At 41.0% G+C, this 20,509-nt stretch overlaps 1 protein-coding gene across 16 annotated transcripts in view; it reads left to right on the forward strand.

Annotated features, from left to right (window-relative positions):
* PTK2 (protein tyrosine kinase 2) overlaps positions 1-20,509 on the forward strand; it is a 473,957-nt gene that overhangs the window by 326,607 nt on the left and 126,841 nt on the right. For all 16 annotated transcript variants that reach the window (XM_089654639.1, XM_089654641.1, XM_089654642.1 and 13 more), the window contains 5 exons: positions 1,678-1,762; positions 4,858-4,958; positions 7,464-7,579; positions 11,664-11,764; positions 13,525-13,614. In XM_089654639.1, coding sequence (XP_089510765.1) covers positions 1,678-1,762; positions 4,858-4,958; positions 7,464-7,579; positions 11,664-11,764; positions 13,525-13,614 — 493 coding nt within the window. The remainder of the gene's footprint in view (positions 1-1,677; positions 1,763-4,857; positions 4,959-7,463; positions 7,580-11,663; positions 11,765-13,524; positions 13,615-20,509) is intronic.

Consider the following 20,509-nt stretch of genomic DNA (forward strand, 5'->3'; position numbering starts at 1 on the left):
AACAATATTATATGATTATAATTTAACCACTTCCCGCCCAGCCTATAGTAATATGAAGGCCGGGCGGGAAGTGGTTAAATTATATTCATATAACATTGTTTTATTTTACTGTTCTGCGTAATCTCAGGGCATCTCTACAGTCCCCATAAATTCTTTTATTGGCTGGATTTACTATTTTAACAAACCTCTCGTCCCTCCGGGAGGGCGTCACATGTCGTCCTTCCGGATTGCGCATTGCGCGTGCCCACAGGGCTGCGCTGTGGCAAGATCTGTCATCGGCTGTGTTCCTCGGACACGGCCGATGACAGATCTGAGTACCGGCCCCCCGTTGCTGGTACCGTGTGACCTGCTGTGACCAATCACAGCAGGCCACATGACAGTTGTATACAATGGATGGCTTCCTTTCCTGCCATCCATTGTATACAAGTGTGTCTAGCTGTGAATGGTCATAGTGATCACATGCACAGTCTGGGCCAATCACAGCCCATCTGTGTCAAGTGATTAGCCGTGGCCAATCACAGCTAATCACAACAAAACCTGAATGAATCGATTTCATTCAGTTAAATGCTTGCTGATAGCAAATAAATTCTTTGCTATAAGCAAATTGTGTAGAAAAAAAAAGCAAAAAAAAAAACAGCAAAAAATGATCACTTCCCCAAAGTAGTACAATGTTACTATGGTAACATTATACTACTTTGGTCATAGTGTAATATGAAAAAAAGAATCTTTAAAAAAGAGGAAAAAAATGTAATAAAAAATAAATAATTAAAAAAAAAAACTGATAAATTATCATTTTTTTTTTTTCGTACTGTCACCAGTCAGTGTCCCTGATCACTGCTACACCAGTTATATGATGACGCTGTACTACTGTACATTGGCCTGGGCAGGAAAGGGGTAAAAATTCCCGGTATTGAAGAGGTTAAAAGCTTGATATAAGCAACTTATAAACATTGGCAATAGCACATGTAAACATATATTCATATATTGCCAATACATCACCAAATATGTGCCCTTTATTGCCCACCGTGTAATCAGATTTACACAATTCAAAGTTCCAAACATGGGTACCTCAAAAAAATTCTGATGGTCAGCTGTATTACACAATGGGTCACAGTCATTTTCTCAACGTGTTTCACAAAGATTTGTCAGGGGATATAGGGAACAGATCTACAATACTGCAACAGAATTGAAATGAATGAAAATATAAATAATACCCTCAGTATTGTAAGTTAATTCAACCTTTTGCATAGGCACAAAGTGAGAGAATTCTTAGGCCCCTTTCACATGAAGGGTCCGATCAGGTCCAACCGCTTCCCTGTTGTGAAAAGCTAAGTTCGCCCCAGGGGCGGACTGACAACTCATGGGGCCCCTGGGCAATAGGAAATCATGGGGCCCCTGTGTCCTTGCTCAAACTCAAAAAAGCCTATGAAAAAGGTACCAGGGGCATCTCATGGGGCCCCCTACTGACCCCGGACCCTCGGGCAGTGCCCGAGTTTCCAAATGGTCAGTTCGCCCTGTGCGAAAGGGGCCCTACCCTGTCCGTCTGTGTGATACTGCTGATCGTCAGAATTTTTTGAAGAGTCCCAAGTATGCACAAGCTCATCACAGGGTGTGAGATCATCCCTCAGACTTTCACAGAAACATTTGCAATTATATGTCTCTTCTGTCTTCCTGCAGGAAAATCCCGCTATGGCTGTCGCCATCAAAACATGTAAAAACTGCACGTCAGACAGTGTGCGGGAGAAGTTCTTACAAGAGGCCTGTAAGTCTTCGCTGTTTGTTTTCTCCACTTCTCTAGTTTGGTCACCATTAAACTGATCTATAAAATGTGACAGCTATCAGAAGGTCTCCCCGAGGACATCTCTCTGTATTTTCCCTCCAAAATAGTCACATTATTTTTATAGAAGGTCATGGTATTTAGGCTCTGATCTTCCTTCCTTCAGGCGTTTGCAGATGTCATCTTAGAATCATCATTCTATGTTTTTACGTTGAAGTGATTTAAATGTATGTTTCATAATATTTGTCTGGATTGGTCTGAGGTTAATTTTCTCGATATGCTGAAGTATACCTTGCTGTATATCCTGGACTGCATCAGTGAGCCACACATTGAACTGGAAGGGGAAATGCGATGGGGGCAATATCTTTGTAAAATCAGGCAGTAGAGGGTAAGTAGTGTAGTAGTGCCAGGGACCGGGTATCAGTGCTTTCTAGAAACATGCAGTTTATTTCAGTATTGTAACATTTTTACTCCATGCCCAATTTATATTGCTCGAATATATTGTAAGCACAATATCGACCCTTTCACATCAATCCTTGCTCCCCAACGGGGTCTTTGGTTTGATGTTACCTCCACAGTCACTTGCATTTTAATACAGGCCTGGCTTGTGGTCTATTTACTTGTTTAACCGCCTTCCGCCCGCCATATAAGGAAATGACGGTCGCAAGGCGGTTTTCTCATTCTGGGAGGATGTCATATGACGTCCTCCCACTCTAACTGCGCATGCTAGGCTTTGGGGGTGCGCAGAGCGGTGATCGGTGGTGCACCGTGTCCCTCGGACACAGCAGATCACCGATCAACAAAGAGCCGAAGATGTCGGCTCGGTCGTGTGATCAGCTGTATCCAATCACAGCTGATCGCATGTAAATAAGCAAATGCCGGTTATCGGCATTTCTCTCCCCTCAAGCTGTCACGCTGACAGCTCGAGAGGAGAGCCGGTAATCGGCATTCCTCAGAGGGGACATGTACACTGATCATCAGGGCACTGATGATCAGTGTGCCCTGATGATCAGTATAGCCCCAGCAGTGTCACCTGTCAGTGCTCATCAATGCCACCTGCCAGTGCCCATCAGTGCCACATCAATGCCACATGTCAGTGCCACTGATCAGTGCACGTCAGTGCTGCCTATCAGTGCCGCCAGTCAGTGCCACCTAACAGTGCCAGTCAGTGCCGCCTATCAGTGCCATATATGAGTGCCCATCAGTGATGCCTGTCAATGCCCATCAGTGCCACCTACCATTTCCTCCTCATCAGTGCCACCTATTAGTGCCCATCACTGCAGCCTCATTAGCGCACATCAGTGAAGGAGAAAAATCACTTATTTACAAAATTTTATAACAAAAACTAAGAAAAAGGTTTTTCAAAATTTGCAGTTGTTTTTGGTTTGTTTAACAAAAATAAAAAACCCAGATGTGATTAAATACTACCAAAAGAAAGCTCTGTCTATAAAAAAAAAAAGATGATAAAAATTTCATACGAGTACAGTGTAGCATGACCGCGCAATTGTCGCTCAAAGTGTGACAGCGCTGAAAGCTGAAAATTGACCTGGGCAGGAAGGGGGTATAAGTGCCCGGTAGGCAAGTGGTTAACCTGTTGAAGAATTTTAATTGAATGAGGAGCCAGACTCATCTTGTACAATACATTTCAGTAGCTGAGAAAATATTTCTTGCTATGTCCATCCACATTAAAGCAGAACTAAAGTCTGATGTTAAAAAAAAAACTGAGCAGTCAGGCTCTTTATTGCGGAAGAGACATGCAATGTCTTTTCTGCAAAAATGTAAACCTACCTGCCTGCTCACAGCTTAGTTTGCATTCCATCACAGTGCCTGTGTGCCAGGATGACTGTACATCTCAAACTGGACAATCATGATAGCCAAAGACTGGCAATTGGGAGAAGCTGGACAGAAGATGCTGGCGGGGGACTTCGCAGGGACCTTTGACGTGAAGGGAAGTATGGCAGAGTTTAGTTCCACTTTGACACTTTGAAGACTGCAGTAGTTTGACAGTCGCTCTTTTTACATAAAAAGTTCAGTGTAAATGTAAATGCAATCCTGCTTGTTTAATTCACATGATTCCCACAGCAATTTTGTTATCTCTATCTCAATAACTGCCCAGCATACATATGTTACTGAGTAAGGCACAACTACGTTCTCTGTATTGTCTATAATTAAAGTGGTTGTAAAGGCTGAAAGTTTTTTACCTTCATGAATTCTATGCATGAAGGCAAAAAACCTGTGTGTAGCAGTGCCCACAGCCCTCTCAATACTTACCTGAGCCTCATCGCAATCCAGCGATGTGAATGACAGCCTCGGCTGTCCCGGGTCTCTGCCTCCTCATTGGCTGAAACAGCAAGAGGGAGCCATTGGCTCCCACCGCTGTCAATCACAGCCAGTCAGCCAAAGAAGAGTGAGGGGGGGGCAGGGCCATTCACACACAGAGCAGCGGGTGCCCCCATAGCAAGCTGCTTGCTGTGGGGTCACCCGACAGACAGGAGGAGCTAGGAGAGCCTGCGTGGGACCCAAGAAGAGGAAGATCCAGGCTGCTCTGTACAAAACCACTGCACACAGTAGGTAAGTATAGTATATGTTTGTTTTAAAAGAGAAAAAACCTTTAAAATCATTTTAAAAACGTACATGAACGCATCCATATGTACTAATTCATATGCAGGCACCATGACTCTGCCTTACTGCAAGTCTGTCGCACACAAAAAGCTAAAGTACTTCCAATTAGATGTTCCCCTTGGCACCTTTATTTAAAAATAAATACTCTTCTGCATGGCTGCTAAATCCACTGATTTCAAGCGGATTTTTTTCAGTGAGTTTTCTGACTCACCGGACTAGCATTGTGAAGCACAGTCATTGTGTAGAAAGAAGAAGGCAGAGCCTGATTATCAATTGAACAAATATGACTGCCCTCATGTTCTTCTGTAATTACAATCCACACCTAAGGACAAGGTTCTTAAGACATTAGCACAGATTGGAACAAATGTTTAAATTGAGCTGCACACGTATTGCCAAAAACACTATAAAAAGGCTTTTTATATATACTTCAATGATGATCTTTTTTTTTTTCTTTGCAGTAACGATGCGTCAGTTTGACCACCCGCATATTGTGAAGTTAATCGGAGTGATAACCGAAAACCCAGTGTGGATAATCATGGAGCTGTGTACACTGGGAGAGGTAAGTGCTAACTTTTACAATCTTGCTTTTCCCTATCACAAAATGCATCACGCCATCATTAACCGCTTGCCTGCCACCCTATAGTAGAAGTACTGCTACAGGGTGGCAGGACTGCACAAAATCACACACACTTTTTTTTTTTTTTGCACACTGCCCTACCCGCACCGCCATTGGCGGCTAGGGATATCAATCACCGGGACCTGACCAGAGATTCCCCACTGGCACCTGGCAATTATTGGGGACAGCTGACAGGGGAGAGAACTGTGTGTAAACAACACAGGTCCCTCTTCTGCCAGCAAGGACATGCACAGCAGAGAAATACAAAGCAGCATGTCTTCCTAGTAAAACACACACAGCACATAATGTAAAACAGCACACACTTAGCTCGTTGATTGCCCCAGATGTTAACCCCTTCCTGCCCAGTGTCATTAGTATGGTGTCGGTGCTTTTTATTAGCACTAATCACTGTATTAATGTCACTGGGGATGTCAGTGGCAGTTAGTTCCCACCGAGTGTCAATATGCCTGCAGCAGTCCCGCTATAAATCTCTGATTTCTGCCATTGCTAGTATAAAAAAAATTTAAATTCCAGTGTATATATACTGCCATTTGTAGACGCTATAACTTGCATGTAAACCAATTAATTCACATGTATTGGGTTTTTTTTTTTTTTTAGCAAAGACATTTTGGCCTAAATTTATGAAGAAATTAGATTTTTTTACTGGATGTTTTATAGCAAAAAGGCAAAAAAATTGTTTTGTTTTTTCAAAATTGTCAGTCTTTTTTTGTTTATAGCGCAAATAATTTAAACTGCACAGGTGATCAAATACCATCAAAATAAAGCTCTATTTGTGGGGAAAAAAAGGACATACATTTCATTTATGAACAGCATTGCATGACTGCACAATTGTCAGTTAAAGTAACGCAGCGCCGTATAGCAAAAAATGGCCTTGTCAGGAAGGGGGGGAATCCTCTGGAAGGCAAGTGGTTAAAGCCCACCTGAACTTTGTTTGAATCGGCTAATGCAGGCCATAGACGGTTCGTTTATCGGCCGAATTTTCGCCTGGAAAAATCGGTCGTTCTGTTGCAACCAATGCTTACGAAAATAGCCCGTTTTTCGTAAATTTTCCAGCATAACCGATGAAAGAAACTAGGAGGAACCTCGAAAATTGGCCAACGACATTGCCCCACTAACGGTGCGAATATCAGCCAATTATTCTTTCGGACGAAAATTTGGCCGATAAATGAATCATCTATGGCCTGCATAAGTCTATCCCAGGTGCACAAAAACAGAGGTGTGCAAAATATTTATTTCTTGTTTTTTTTTTTTTTTGGCTCTGCAATCAGAAAATCTCATAAACCCTCTTGATTGGAGGGAATCTAGCTGTAACTCCATAGGGGACGTGTTAAACCTTTGCAGAGAGACCACTGCCCCGGCTTTGAAGATAAAGGCTTATTGTCCTCCCAATTCCAAACATGGCTCTTGTTAGGTACCGGAAGATAACACATGACTGCAGGACTTCCAAAGCACTTTGAAAGACCTACTGAATGTGGCTGCGGTGGGTTTTCCCCACACAGAATAAAGCTAAATTGGGTTTTTGACTGTGGCACGGTGGCAGTCTTTTCTGGTTCTCTTCATTTTGGCCATAGGTGGTGCAATAAGTCACCTTAAAGCAATACACTTTTCAATCAGCAAGCTTCTTCCTTCGTAAAATTAGTATCCCAAATTGTTACAATGTTTTTAATCGCTAATCAAATTCCCTGATAAATAGGGTGCCAATATTATATGCAATATCTTGTTGATTTAAAGCCTAGCTCCAGGCATGTTAACTATCCCTTGAAGAGGGGGCGCTTGTACTGCAAAGGTTAATTGCTTTTAGGTCAGGGGTAGGCAACCTGCGGATCTCTAGCTGTTGTGGAACTACATTTCCCATGAGGCATTGCAGCATTACAAAACTGACAGTTACAGCTATGACTTGCAGAGGCATGATGGAACTTGTAGTCCTGCAACAGCTGGAGAGCCCCAGGTTTCCTACCCCTGGTCTAGGGGAACAAAAAAAGGAATATATCTACCCGATCCTCCACTGACGTGGAGTCCTGACGTCATGAAGACCAGAGCAGGGTCTACAGTCCTGCTATGGGCTTGAGGATGTGGAGGGAAAATCCATCGCCAGATAGTGGGGGCGCTAACCTGTTTTTAAAGGAGCAGGTTCCAAAGATGCCGTCCTAATCCTGGCTTCACCAGCTAGCGAGTTACTGAACAACATGCAGGATTGGAGGTCAGATTACAAAAGCTGCAGACTTGTTCCAGGCCACTCACAAGGCAATAAAATCAGGATGGGATTGACAACCCTAGAGCATGTACCTTCAAAACAAAGTCCGCAAGACCACAGTTGTAGCTCCCTTGTTTGTGTCCTCACAGGTCACCACTGCAAAGTTTTAATGATTCTTTGTAAGTCTTATACTGATACCTACTCTTTTTTTTTTATAAATCTTCTATCAACAGTTGCGATCGTTTTTACAAGTTCGAAAATACAACCTGGACCTGGCGTCCCTTATCCTCTACGCGTATCAGCTCAGCACTGCGCTCGCCTACCTGGAGAGCAAAAGATTTGTACATAGGTAAGAGCATCATGGCTTGTATGAATGACAGTTTGTCCTTTATTGCCCCATCCTATATCGTAACTGTGAACTTGCCTAATTTAAAGCATAAATGCACTTTAAGTCAAACACAGGGCAAACGGTGAAATACAATAATTAAATTGTAAAGCAGCAAACATAAAAAGGTATGAATGTTGCATTAGATTACTTCAAGACATTCAATATTCTTTCTTTAGTATGTGGAATATTTTTTTTTTTCATTTGTTGTTTTTGTGTCACATTTTGCTTTCTCTACCCAGAACATTATTTGCGGAATCCCAGAAGGCAAATTTAACCATTAGCTACCCGGCCTATAGCCGTTTGGCGGCCGCAAAAATGCTGCTGATTTCCGGGGTTTACGCCATTTGGCATCCTCCCGCACATGCACAGTTTGCGCGGTTGCAGAGCCGTGCAGCGGCGCGATCTGTCACCAGCCGTGTACCTCGGACACGGCTGATGACAGATCTGAGTACCGGCCCCCGTTGCCGGTACCATGTGACCTGCTGTGACCAATCACAGCAGGTCACATGACAGTTGTATACAATGGATGGCTTCATTCATGCCATCCATTGTATACTAGTGCCTAGCTGTGAATGGTCACAGCAGGTCACATGCACATGTCATGTGATTAGCTGTGGCCAAATCACAGCTAAGCACAAAAAAAACCTGAATGAATCGATGTCATTCAGGTAAATGCTTGCTTATAGCAAAGTAATTCTTTGCTATAAGCAAATTGTGTAAAAAAAAAAAATACTGATCACTTCCCCAAAGTAGTACAATGTTACTATGGTAACATTGTACTACTTTGGTCATAGTAAAATATGGAAAAAAAATCTTAAAAAAAATGTAATAAAAAATTAAAAATAATAAAAAAAAATAAATATATATATTTTTTTTTTTTCATACTGTCACCAGTCACTGTCCCTGTTCACCGCTATGCCAGTTATATGATGACGCTGTATTGCACTGGTGACAGTATGTAAAAAAAAAAATAGTGAAATTTTTTTAAATTTTTTCATTTTCCGAAAAATTATGACAAAAAAAATACAACTTCAAAAAACTCGCCATTCCTCTTATGAAGTACGTCGAACTGTCTACTCTGCAAAAAGGGGTCATTTGGGGATATCTGTACTGTCCTGACATTTGGGGGATATCTGTACCGTCCTGACATTTGGGGGATATTTGTACTGTTCTAACATTCTTGGACCTCAAGAAATTAGGTTGGCCGTCAGTACTTGATCAATATTCAGATCTATACCATAGTTTGTGAACTCTATAACTTTCCTACAAACTAAATAATACATCCTAATTTGGGTTATTTTCACCAAAGACATGTAGCAGAATACATCTCGGCCTAAATTTATGAAGAACAATAATTTATTTGTAAACTTTTATAACAGAAACAAAGAAAAACGTGGGTTTTTTTCTAAATATTTGGTCTTTTTTTGTTAATTTAGCAAAAAATAAAAACCCCAGAGGTGAATAAATACCACCAAAAGAAAGCTCTAGTTGTGTGAAGAAAATGATAACATTTTAGTTTGGGTACAATGTTGTATGACCGCGCAATTGTCATTCAAAGTGTGAGAGCGCTGAAACGTGAAAACTGGCCTGGGCAGGAAGGTGTAAAATTGCCCGGTATTGAATTGGTTAAATTCAGTCCCACAGCAACCTCTGCTGACTATTATTTTAAATGAAAATAAATATACAACTATAAACAAACAAATATCTTCCTCTCTAGCTCCCTCATCACCTCCTCCCACGCTCGCCTCCATGACTTTTCCAGAGCCTCTCCCATCCTCTGGAACTTCCTACCACATTATGTCCGGTCAGGCCCCACCCTGTCTACCTTTAGGCGATCTTTGAAAACTCACTTCTTCAGGGAAGCCTACCCCACCTCCACCTAAGAACTGTACTTGAATCACCTCCGCCAGATCATCCCCCGCAGCTATCACCTTTTGTATCACCTCCCCCTTCCTTTAGATTGTAAGCTCCATGAGCCGGACCCTCCGGCTTACAATGTATTGTAATTGTACTGTCTTCCTTATATTGTAAAGCGCTGAGCAAACTGTTGGCGCTATATAAATCCTGTATAATAATAAAATGAGCTTCTAAAGCTGATCTCCTGAGAAAACCGCTAAATACACTGATAAAATACATATATAGGGGCTTTTTATCTGCCAATGAATTCATATTTCTGACCATCAGGTTCTGAGATTTATAAACCTGATAGAAAGCACTGATAGGCAGTTAATACTTTCTCTTATGTAGATGGTAGATTGGTGTCCTCTCTTCATCTACTTGCTGATTGGAAAGTGGAAAAGAGGAGCAGGAGATTGATGAGGTCAGCCCTCTTCTCACTTTTTATCTTCCTATAACCATGTTTCTCGTTAACACATTTGAAAACAGCAAACCTGATTGGCTCCTAGTGCTGCCACTCCCAGTCTGAATGCAGCAGAGGCTGAACCTCACTGAAATGCAGGTGCTTACACTAGATACATTTAAAGCTGAAGTTTAAAATCCTTACAGGTTTAGTCACATCACTTCTCTGAGGAACTGTACAGTATGTCTCACATTGTGCACACTTCAGAATTTTCGGGGAACCTTCACTGCAGGATGCCTGTCCTCTTCCTGTCTCTGAACTTCCGAAGCTGCGATAGTTGACAGCTTCAGGCAGAATTGCAGTACAGATGATCCAATGGGTACACAGCCCTTACTTCCTTCTTCTGTATTGAGAAAACATCTTTTATTGATTACACTGACTTGTGACCTGATCTGGGAATGGGGGGAGAGAATCCCTTGACTTATCAGGCTCTTCCCCTATTCACAGATAATGCTAAAAGCAGTGTAATCAACAAAGGAAGTTTTCTCATTAGAGAAGGGGGCATGTCCCTGTGAGACCATCTTTTTGGCTGTTCTGCCCGAAGACCTCAAACTGGTATGGCATCTTGCAGTGAAAATCTCTCCAGGATCAAGCTGGGACATTGTGGGCCATCCTTTATTTACAGGTAAGTGATGTGACTAAAGTTATAAGGATTTTTTTTTCACTTCAGCTTTAACCCCTTGCCCTCCAGAGGATTTATCCCCCCCCCCGACCTGGCCATTTTTTGCGATACAGCGCTGCGTTACTTTAACTGACATTTGCGCGGTCATGCAACGTAAATGAAATTTATGTCCTTTTCTTACCCACAAATAAAGCTTTCTTTTGGTGGTATTTGATCACCTCTTACTTTTTCATTTTTTTTTTAAACAAAAAAAGACCAACAATTTTGACAAAAAAACAATATTTTGACTTTTTGCTATCAAACATCTAATAAAAAAAATCCAATTTTGTCAGAAATTTTAGGCCAAAATGTATTCTGCTACATGTTTTTGGTAAAAAACCCATTTGAAATTTGTATAATTTTTTTCATACAAATAGAGCTTTCTTTTAGTGATATTTAATTTATTAATTTAATTAATAAACTTATTAATTTAATTAATAAGTTTTTCTTCGTGTCTATCATAAAATTTTGCAAACAGGTAATTTTTCTCCTTCACTGATGTGCATTGATGAGGCTGCACTGATGCGCACTGATGAGGTGGCACAGAGAGGTAGCAGTGATGAGGTGGCGCTGATAAGGTGGCACTGCTGGGCATTGATGAGGAGGCACTGACGATGTTGCACTGATATGCAGCAGTGATGGTTACTGATGGATGCAACTGCTGGGCAGCACTGTTGGGTGGCACTGCTGGGTACTGGTGGGTGGCACTGCTGGGCACTGATCATCAGTACAGATGTCCTCTGTGACAGTTGCCGGTTATGGGCCTCCTAGAACTGGACAACCGCGCTGTAGCCGTCATTCAGCTATAGCGCGGTTGGCAAGTGGTTAAAGGAAAGTGAAAACATATATGCATTTATTTTGTTCATGAAAACAGTTTGTTTTCTGTATTTCTGAGCATACCTGTGTATTGTCTGTTGATTCTTTAGTAAAATAATAGTTTAGCTTAGTGAAATGTAGATCTCAACACAGTGATTCTAATATGTGTTACATCATGTGTCTTTACCTATCCAAATCTCTTTTATCAGAGATATCGCTGCTAGAAATGTGCTGGTCTCATCCACTGACTGCGTCAAATTAGGAGACTTCGGGCTTTCACGGTATATGGAGGACAGTACTTATTATAAAGGTGAGATATTTGCATTGCTGTTTTCAGTTTTGATGGAGAACTTAATGATACAGTAACGTGGAACCACTGTGCCATATACAGTGCCTTGAAAAAGTATTAGTACCCCTTGAAATAGTTCAAAGCTTGGGATATTTTCTTATAACCTAACCCTGTTTTAAACTTCTCCACAACTTTATCCATGACCTGGCTGGTGTGTTCTTTGGCCTTCATGATGCTGTTTGTTCACTAATGTTCTCTAAGAAACCTCTGAGGGCTTCACAGAACAGCTGTATTTATACTGAGATTACATGACACACAGGTGGACTCTATTTACTAAAACATAAAGTAGGTGCAGCGCTGAGATATACGATATAAATGTGAAATAAAGTGCAATATAAACAATGAAGTGTTACATCAATCAAAACCAATTGCCACCGATGAATAATAAAGTGCCAATAGTGATATTGGTGATCACAAATAAAATCATGTAATATAAAGTGGCAAACGTGCTTATGTATTAATTATGTACTTAAGTCCAATAGGTGATCAAGTGGATAAAATCTGAGGAGAGCCACTCAAAGGTGGCTATAGTGCTATTGAAGTGAAAAGTCCAAAATAATGAACGTGAGGATCCTTTAAGAGATCTCAGGATAGGTGGTCCAAGCTCCTATCTCCAATTCATAGGTGGTGTATCTGGTAATAGACAAACTGCGCACTCACCAGATGCGCAATATTTTATTTATAGAACACAGCTGTCTCAACAGGTCAGCCAGATCCTCTTAAGGTATGCACAGGCTGGTCACGGTTCCCCTCTGGATCCTCCGTGGGTCACATCTAGCTTTCTCTTTTTATGGCTCTGTGAATGGTTAGACTCCTGAGCTCCAGCCCGGACTCTTCAATTGACTCTGGTTGCACAAAAGATTAGCCCAGCGCACACCGGAAGCAGGGAGGACTCTATTTACTAGTTAGGTGACTTCTGAAGGCAACTGGTTCCACTAGATTTTAGTTAGGGGTATCAGTAAGGGGGCTGAATACAAATGCAAGCCACACTTTTCACAGATTTATTTGAAAATAATTTTGAAAAACATTTTTCATTTGGAAACTCGGGCACTGCCCGAGAGCCCGGGGTCAGTAGTGGGCCCCATGAGATGCCCCTGGTACCTTTTTCATAGGCTTTTTTGAGTTTGGGCAAGCACACAGGGGCCCCATGATCCCTTATTGCCCGGGGGCCCCATGAGTTGTCAGTCCGCCCCTGGTTGTAACATGACAAAATGTGGAAAATTTCAAGGAGTATAAATACCTTTTCAAGGCACTGTAATTATAGGCTAAAAAAAAAAAATTGCAATGTCTCTTCTGCAATAAAAGAAACCTACCTGCCTGCTGGAAAGTCTTCTTTGAAATGTACTTTGAGCTGCACAAGCACAGCTCAGTTTACATACTGGCCCAGCTCCTGTGTGCCAGGATTGGATGTTATGCTACGCCAGCCATTGAAGATGGTTGCAGCCCAACACCCAGAAGAAGCCAGGTAGAAGATGCCAGCGAGGGACGTCAGACTGTTGAGAGATAGGCAAGTATCACAGAGTTTAGCTCTGCTTTAAATTCATTAGGTAACAAAGGCAAGGCCAGGGAAGGAGGCTGATTAATGTGTATGCAAAAAAAACCCCACTTTATTCAATCTTCATCAGGATCCCACGGCTTGAGAATTGTTTTGGATGCTAAAATGAATCACTCTGACCAGTTTTATACAGAGATTAATATGAAGCTTTTCTTCATCCGTACAGCTTCCAAAGGTAAATTGCCTATTAAGTGGATGGCTCCCGAGTCCATTAATTTTCGACGCTTTACTTCTGCCAGTGATGTGTGGATGTTTGGTGAGTCCGAAGTGTTTTATTTTCCTCTTTTGTTGAGAAATATGCAGTTCATTTTGTCCCTGTAACATCAGGTATACATCTAATATGTTTTGTTTGAGATAAATCATTGCAAGACATGCATAAGCCGTGGATCACGTCTGCACTGTAGGTGGTGCGCTGCCTCAGGAATAGCGAGCAGGAGAGGGTAGCACATCGAGTAAGTCATTAACCAGCATTTGCTCAGTAATTTTATTGATTTTTCTCACAATATATAAAGTTGTGGCTACTGTGCGAATGGCGCAAAATCAAATACGCTTAAAGCTGAACTTCACTCTGTCAGTCAACGTGGACTGTTTTTAATCCTTATGCTGCTAGCATTAGTACATACATAGGAAATTAGATCATATTTACTTGTGTTTTTTTTGTTTTTGTTTTTTTTTTTAACATTGTACTAGTTATTTCCTGGTATTCAGGCCTAGGCAAATTATGTCCTACATCCCAGGAGTCTTCAGGAGGGTTTTCTCAGTTAATCACACCCTCCTGCTTGCTTGCCTGAGCTAACGGCAGATGTATCCCAGGAAGTAAATGCTACATGAATCATCTGCCCTTACTCAAGATGGGCATGACCAGAAATACTGGGGGGTTGTATTTCAACGTGATGCAAAATAAAACTCTGAGACAATGATGGATAGGGGCATTTTCTTTCAATATTAGAAATGAATTAAATGGCATTTTTGCTTTCTGGTGCTCAGATGCAGTGTAGTTCCACTTTAAGGAATTTTCTCTACTGATCAAATATTCTTATAATATGTTTCATCCAGTTTTGCTTATATTTGACAATGAAAGCCATACAATTGTTATTTATTATTTATTTCAGTTACACATATATATATATATATATATGTGTGTATGTGTGTGCGTGTATATGTGTGTGTGTATGTATGTATGTGTGTGTGTGTGTGTGTGTGTATGTATATATATAAATATATATATATATGTGTGTGTGTGTATATATATATAGATAGGGCCGTCATTTTACGCAGCGCTTTACATATACACTATATTGCCAAAAGTATTGGGACACCCCTCCAAATAATGATTCAGGTGTTCCAATCCCCTCCATGCTCACAGATGTATAAAACCAAGCCCCTAGGCATGCAGACTGCTTCTACAAACATTTGTGAAAGAATGGGTCGCTCTCAGGAGCTCAGTGACTCCAAGCGTGGTCCCGTGATAGGTTGTCACCTGTGCAATAAGTCCATCCGTGACATTTCCTGGCTACTAAATATTCCACGCTCAACTGTTAGTGGGATTATAACAAAGTGGAAGCAACTGGGAACAACAGCAACTCAGCCACCAAGTGGTAGGCCACGTCACATGACAGAGCGGGGTCAGCGCATGCTGAAGCGCACAGTGCGCAGAAGTCGCCAACTGTCTGCAGAGTCAATAGCTAAAGACCTTCAAACTTGGTGCAGCCTTCAGATGAGCCCAACAACAGTGTGTAGAGAGATTCATGGAATGGGTTTCCATGGCCGAGCAGCTGCATCCAAGCCTTACATCACCAAGTGCAATGCAAAGCGTCGGATGCCGTGGTGTAAAGCACGCCGCCACTGGACTCTAGAGCAGTTAAGACGTGTTCTCTGGAGTGACGAATCACTCTTCTCTGTCTGGCAATCCAATGGACGTGTCTGGTTTAGGCGGTTGCCAGGAGAACAGTACTTGCCTGACTGCATTGTGCCAAGTGTAAAATTTGGAGGGGGGATTATGATGTGGGTTTTTCAGGGGGTGGGCTTCGCCCCTTAGTTCCAGTGAAGGGAACTCTTCAGGCGTCAGCATACCAAGACATTTTGGTCAATTTCATGCTCTTAACTTTGTGGCAAGAGTTTTGGGATGGCAGCTTCCTGTCACCAGTGTACAAAGTAAGGTCCATAAAGACATGGAGGAGCCAGTTTGGGGTGGAGGAACATGACTGGCCTGCTCAGAGTCCTGACATCAACCCGACAGAACACCTTTGGGATGAATTAGAGCGGAGACTGCGAGCCAGGCCTCCTCCCCTGACATCAGTGCCTGACCTGACAAATGTGCTTCTGGACACCGTCCTAAACCTTGTGGACGGCCTTCCCAGAAGAGTTGAAGCTGTTATAGCTGCAAAGGGCGGGGCCGACTCAATATTGAACCCTATAGACTAAGATTGGGATGCCATTAAAAGTCATGTGCATGTAAAGGCAGGCGGCCTAATACTTTTGGCAATATAGTGTGTCATATATGATCAAATATTCGCCAAATAAATATTACATTTTCCCAGATAAAGATAACTTTAAAGCAGAACTTATCTGTATCTGAGTACCACAAACTGAAAACACATTGCTTTCATGTGGGATCTGTAGGTCTAGTCATACTCTACAGTCTGTGGTCAGCATCTCTCAATTAGACTCTCTCTACAGGGCGGGCAGTTGTTGCTCTGTCCAATAATGTTTTGTCTTTTAGGCCTTGTCTGAGCAAGGCTTGGTGGCTCCTGTCAGCCTTCAAAGCACCCCAGGGGTGCCTTTAGGGGCATCCGACCTCAAGTCCTTATTCGTAGGGTGAAAACAAACAACAAATTACCCGAGCTCTTGTGCTAAAATCGTGCTACAAAAATTACACTATAAATATTATATATAAAATGTTGCTGCTGCTCAAGTGATATACACTAATGATAATCCAAATTTATAAACCACAGTGCATAACAAAATTGTTTAATTATTATACATGAAACGTGAGTCCATTCAAACAGTGCTCCGTGCTCATATCTTCCAACCAGTCTTCCAATAAACAAATATTCCTTGACAGTATCTTGGTTCTCTAACAATTCCAAAAAAATGCTTGGTGACCCCTGCCCCTATTCATTCCTCACTCACCGGATGGGTTGGACGCTTTGCTTTTTGGGCATACATACTAATCTGAGAAACAAGTCAACTTTTAACCCTAAGGTAGGAATTAATCATTGTGTAGAGACTTTAAAAAAAAATGGTGGAACAGGATTTGGATGAATTAGTAGTCCCACCCTATAGACAGAAAAAAGATATAATAAAAGGGATTGAACAGCTGGAGAAAAAGAAAAAGATTGTAATTCAGCCAGCTGACAAAGGTGGAAGGAGTGGTTATTAGACTGATTATGAGAAAGAATTAAACAGATTGGTAGAGGATAGGGAAAGTTATGAAATACTGAAGTAAAATCCCGCTAGGAAAGATAAAGCTGAGCTTAAAAGACTGCTTAATGCAGGAGAAAAGAATGTTATACTTAATAAAAAGGAAGCAAGTTATTTAATACCTGATGAGCCAGCAGCTCTTGTAATTTTTTTTCAAGTAACGAAAGTACACAAGGATCCACATAAACCACCAAGAAGACCTATAGTGAGCAGGGTGGATTCCTTTTTTGCAAGAATAGGGGAGTACCTTGAATTTTTCTTCAGCCTTTAGCACAAGATTTCCCCGCTTATTTAAAGGATAGTAAAGGTCTGACCAACGTTATAAGAAAGATGGATATTATTGAGAGTCGCATCCTGGCAAGTATTGATGTCAATTCATTATACACTAATATCAAACAAGGGGATGCATTGGATGCTGTCGTGTGGGCTCTACAAAAAAGCAAAAATTTGAAAAGTAAAGAATGAGAATTTTTGAGACAAGCTTTGGATCTGGCCACGAGCAATAATTTCTTTTGTGATAGTGGTAAATATTACAGGCAAAGAAAAGGGGTTGCAATGGGCGCTAACTATGCACCCTCAGTCATCAATCTCTTCATGAGCAAATGGGAGCATGAGTCAATCTATGGAATAACTAGACCAGATTTAAAACTATATAGGTGGTATATCGATTATATTTTTATTGCATGGGAGGGGCTACAGGAATCATTTTTGGAATTTATGAAAGAAATTAGTAATAACAAATATGGGATTTAATTTTCAGAAAATTTTAATAGGGAGTCCATTCATTTTTTGGATCTCACTATATATAGAAAGAAAAGTAAAATGTACACGCACCCATTTCAAGTACTGTATGTAGATAGGAATGGGTATTTTCCAAAACATAGTTGCCATCACCCTGGATGGTTGAACACCATCCCAAAAAGCCAGTCGATGAGAATCAGTTGTAACTGTGGTGAGATGGAAGATTATGGAAACAGGCGGATATTTTATTACGTAGATTTGAAGAAAGGGGTTATACAAGTAATAATCTAATTAAACTAAAGAAAAAAAGAGAGAATTACTAAAGATCAATGATATGAAACAGACTATGGGACAGCACTCATCACAGGGTACACACGGCAACATAAGTGTGTAGAGAGAATTTTTTTAAAATACTGGCCTATACTTCTACAGGATGACATTCTAAAAAAAATACTCCTGAAAGTACCGCAGTTCATATATACTAAACCACCCACATCGAGGAACAAATTAGCAAAAACTTAACGAATCCCCCTAAAATAATTAGTACTTTTTTGGATCAAGTAGGTTTTTTCAGTTGCGGAAGATGTAGGACTGTAAAGATCGGAACAAGGAAATTTTCAATCCTACACAAGAGGAAAATTTTATAACTTCAAAAAATTGATGACATAGGGGAGTACCCACGTTACTTACCTCTTGGAATGTCCTTGTAAATTACAGTATGTGGGGAGGACATCGAGAAAGCTTGGAGTACGTTTGTGCGAACATATAAATAACATCAAAAAAGGATTTTAACATCATAGCTTATCAAATCATTTCAGGAATTGTCATAATAAGGATGCTACACTCTTGAAATTTTGTAGTATTGATAAAATAGAGCCCTATTGGAGAGGGGATCATTTGTAGAAAGCCATCTCCCAAAATGAAACAAGATGGATCCAAAAACGAGATACTTTAGCTCCCAAAGGGTTGAATGTTGAAATAGATCTTAATTGTTTCCTGTCGAACTGGTAATTATTTATGCGTTAAATACATTAGGTTCATCTAAGGCTATGGATTTTCTGCATTTCTCAACCTTTCATTTATTTTATTTTATTTTTTTTTTCATTTTATTTTATTTTTTTTAATTTTTTTTTATTTTTGTTTTCAATCTTTTAATTTTTTCATGTTTTTAGTTTTTATTTATTTTAAAAAGAATTTCATCTTTTTTTTGGTATAATTATATAATATACTGTATGTTTTAAAAGATTTTTAAACTGGCGTAAAATTATTAGGTTTATAAATGCGTATATGTGTTATAAGTTGGGTGTAGAAAGTAGAATTCGGTATGATGTAAGGTGAAGCTGTTACTTCTTTTAAGAAGTGAGGTATGGGAAGTGCGTCACTGGAAATGGAGGTTTTAAAAAAGGATATATATACAGTATATACCATGCAGTAATCGGAGGTCACTGTCTTTGAAAACACCCTGTGGGAGGAGTGAAACGCATTGATTTGATTTCTAGTTCCTGGCTTTACGAGTGACATATTGTCCGGTGAGTGGAGCGTGCTCAGCTGTGTTCCGGAAATACAAAGTGATAGCGCACATCTGTACTACTTTATCTGCAATTCATGTTTTAAACAATGTGAGTGTGATTTTAATCTACTTTAAATAAATGGAATACTATTACTACACTATGAGAGTCCCCCCTTCTGGTTTATATTCTGGAAAGCAGGATTTGTCGGTAAGCTCAGTCTTACACATATCAGTTATAGATACAGATAACATTGGGAAGGAGCCCTGGAAGTACCCATGAGCATACCTTACCAGTCAAAAAGCGATATTGACTCTTTTATGCCCAAAAAGCAAAAAGTCCAACCCATCTGGTGAGTGAGGAGTGAAGAGGGTCAGGGGTCACCAAGCACTTTTTGGAATTGTTTGAGCACCAAGACTCTGTTTATTGGAAGACATGAGCACGGAGCACTGTTTGGACTCAAATTTCATGCTTATTCTTAGGGTGTTTGCATTCAGGAAATAAGAAGGTTTGGATGGAGACGTTAAACTTTCAGACCCAGAATATAAAGCATTAATTTTTCCTCCATCAGCCATAGGAGACCCCCAAATCAGGGTTGCTGTAATATGACTGATTTGCCTCACAGACTTGTAGAAAGCCTTGGGAAGCTGAAATGGAAAAGACCATGTGAAGCCATTATTTCCATATTAGAACTCACTGGATTTCTGGTCTCCCAAAATGCGCTAGAACAGCCATTCTCAGCATTTATAACCCAGGGAAACCACTACTAAAACAAAGCCATTGTGGGTTTGACAATAATGCCCCTGGCATTGATGCCCAGTGAAAAGATTGCCCCTCTTATAGCAGTGTCAGTATGTCACCCTTACAGACAGCTGAAGAGATCATTGTTGTCCTGAAGCCTGAGAGATCAATAAGATGCTACGCAAAGCAGAACTTCACCCTAAAAGGGAAGTTCTGCTCTAACACCTCCCTCCCCACTCCTCCCACGTTTGGAGACTTTTTTTTGGGGGGGGGAGCAGGTATCGAGTTTTAGCAGGTACCTGCACCCACTTCTCCGACTGCCTCGGCAATCAGAGCAGAAGTTCTTCCCCCCTCAGTCCCCTTTCTGCAACCTCCTGGGACACACCACAGGTCCCAGGAGGCTACAGGATCATTCACAAAGTGCACAATGGGAAGCCGGCTGTGAAGCCATAAGGTGTCACAGCCAGCTTCCCTTAGTAAACATGCTGGTGCCGAAGACCCAAAGAACGGCAAAGAACTGGCCCGTGTGAGGATGGCGCTGGGTCTTTGGACAGGAAAGTTTCCTTTTTTTTTTCCAACGTCCGCAACTACAGTATTTGTAGCTGCTGAGTTTTATTTTTTTTTTTAAGACATGAAGATCCTCTTTAAAAAGCCCTTAGCAATCTCTGGAGGAACCTTAGGGTTTCTTGGACCAATATTGAGAATGGCTGCTATTGGAGATAGAAGAACCAACTTGTA

This window comes from Staurois parvus, unplaced genomic scaffold (genome assembly GCF_062004578.1).
Source record: "Staurois parvus isolate SC_StPar_1 unplaced genomic scaffold, SC_StPar_1.0 ptg000783l, whole genome shotgun sequence".
Classification (NCBI taxonomy): Eukaryota; Metazoa; Chordata; class Amphibia; order Anura; family Ranidae; genus Staurois; species Staurois parvus.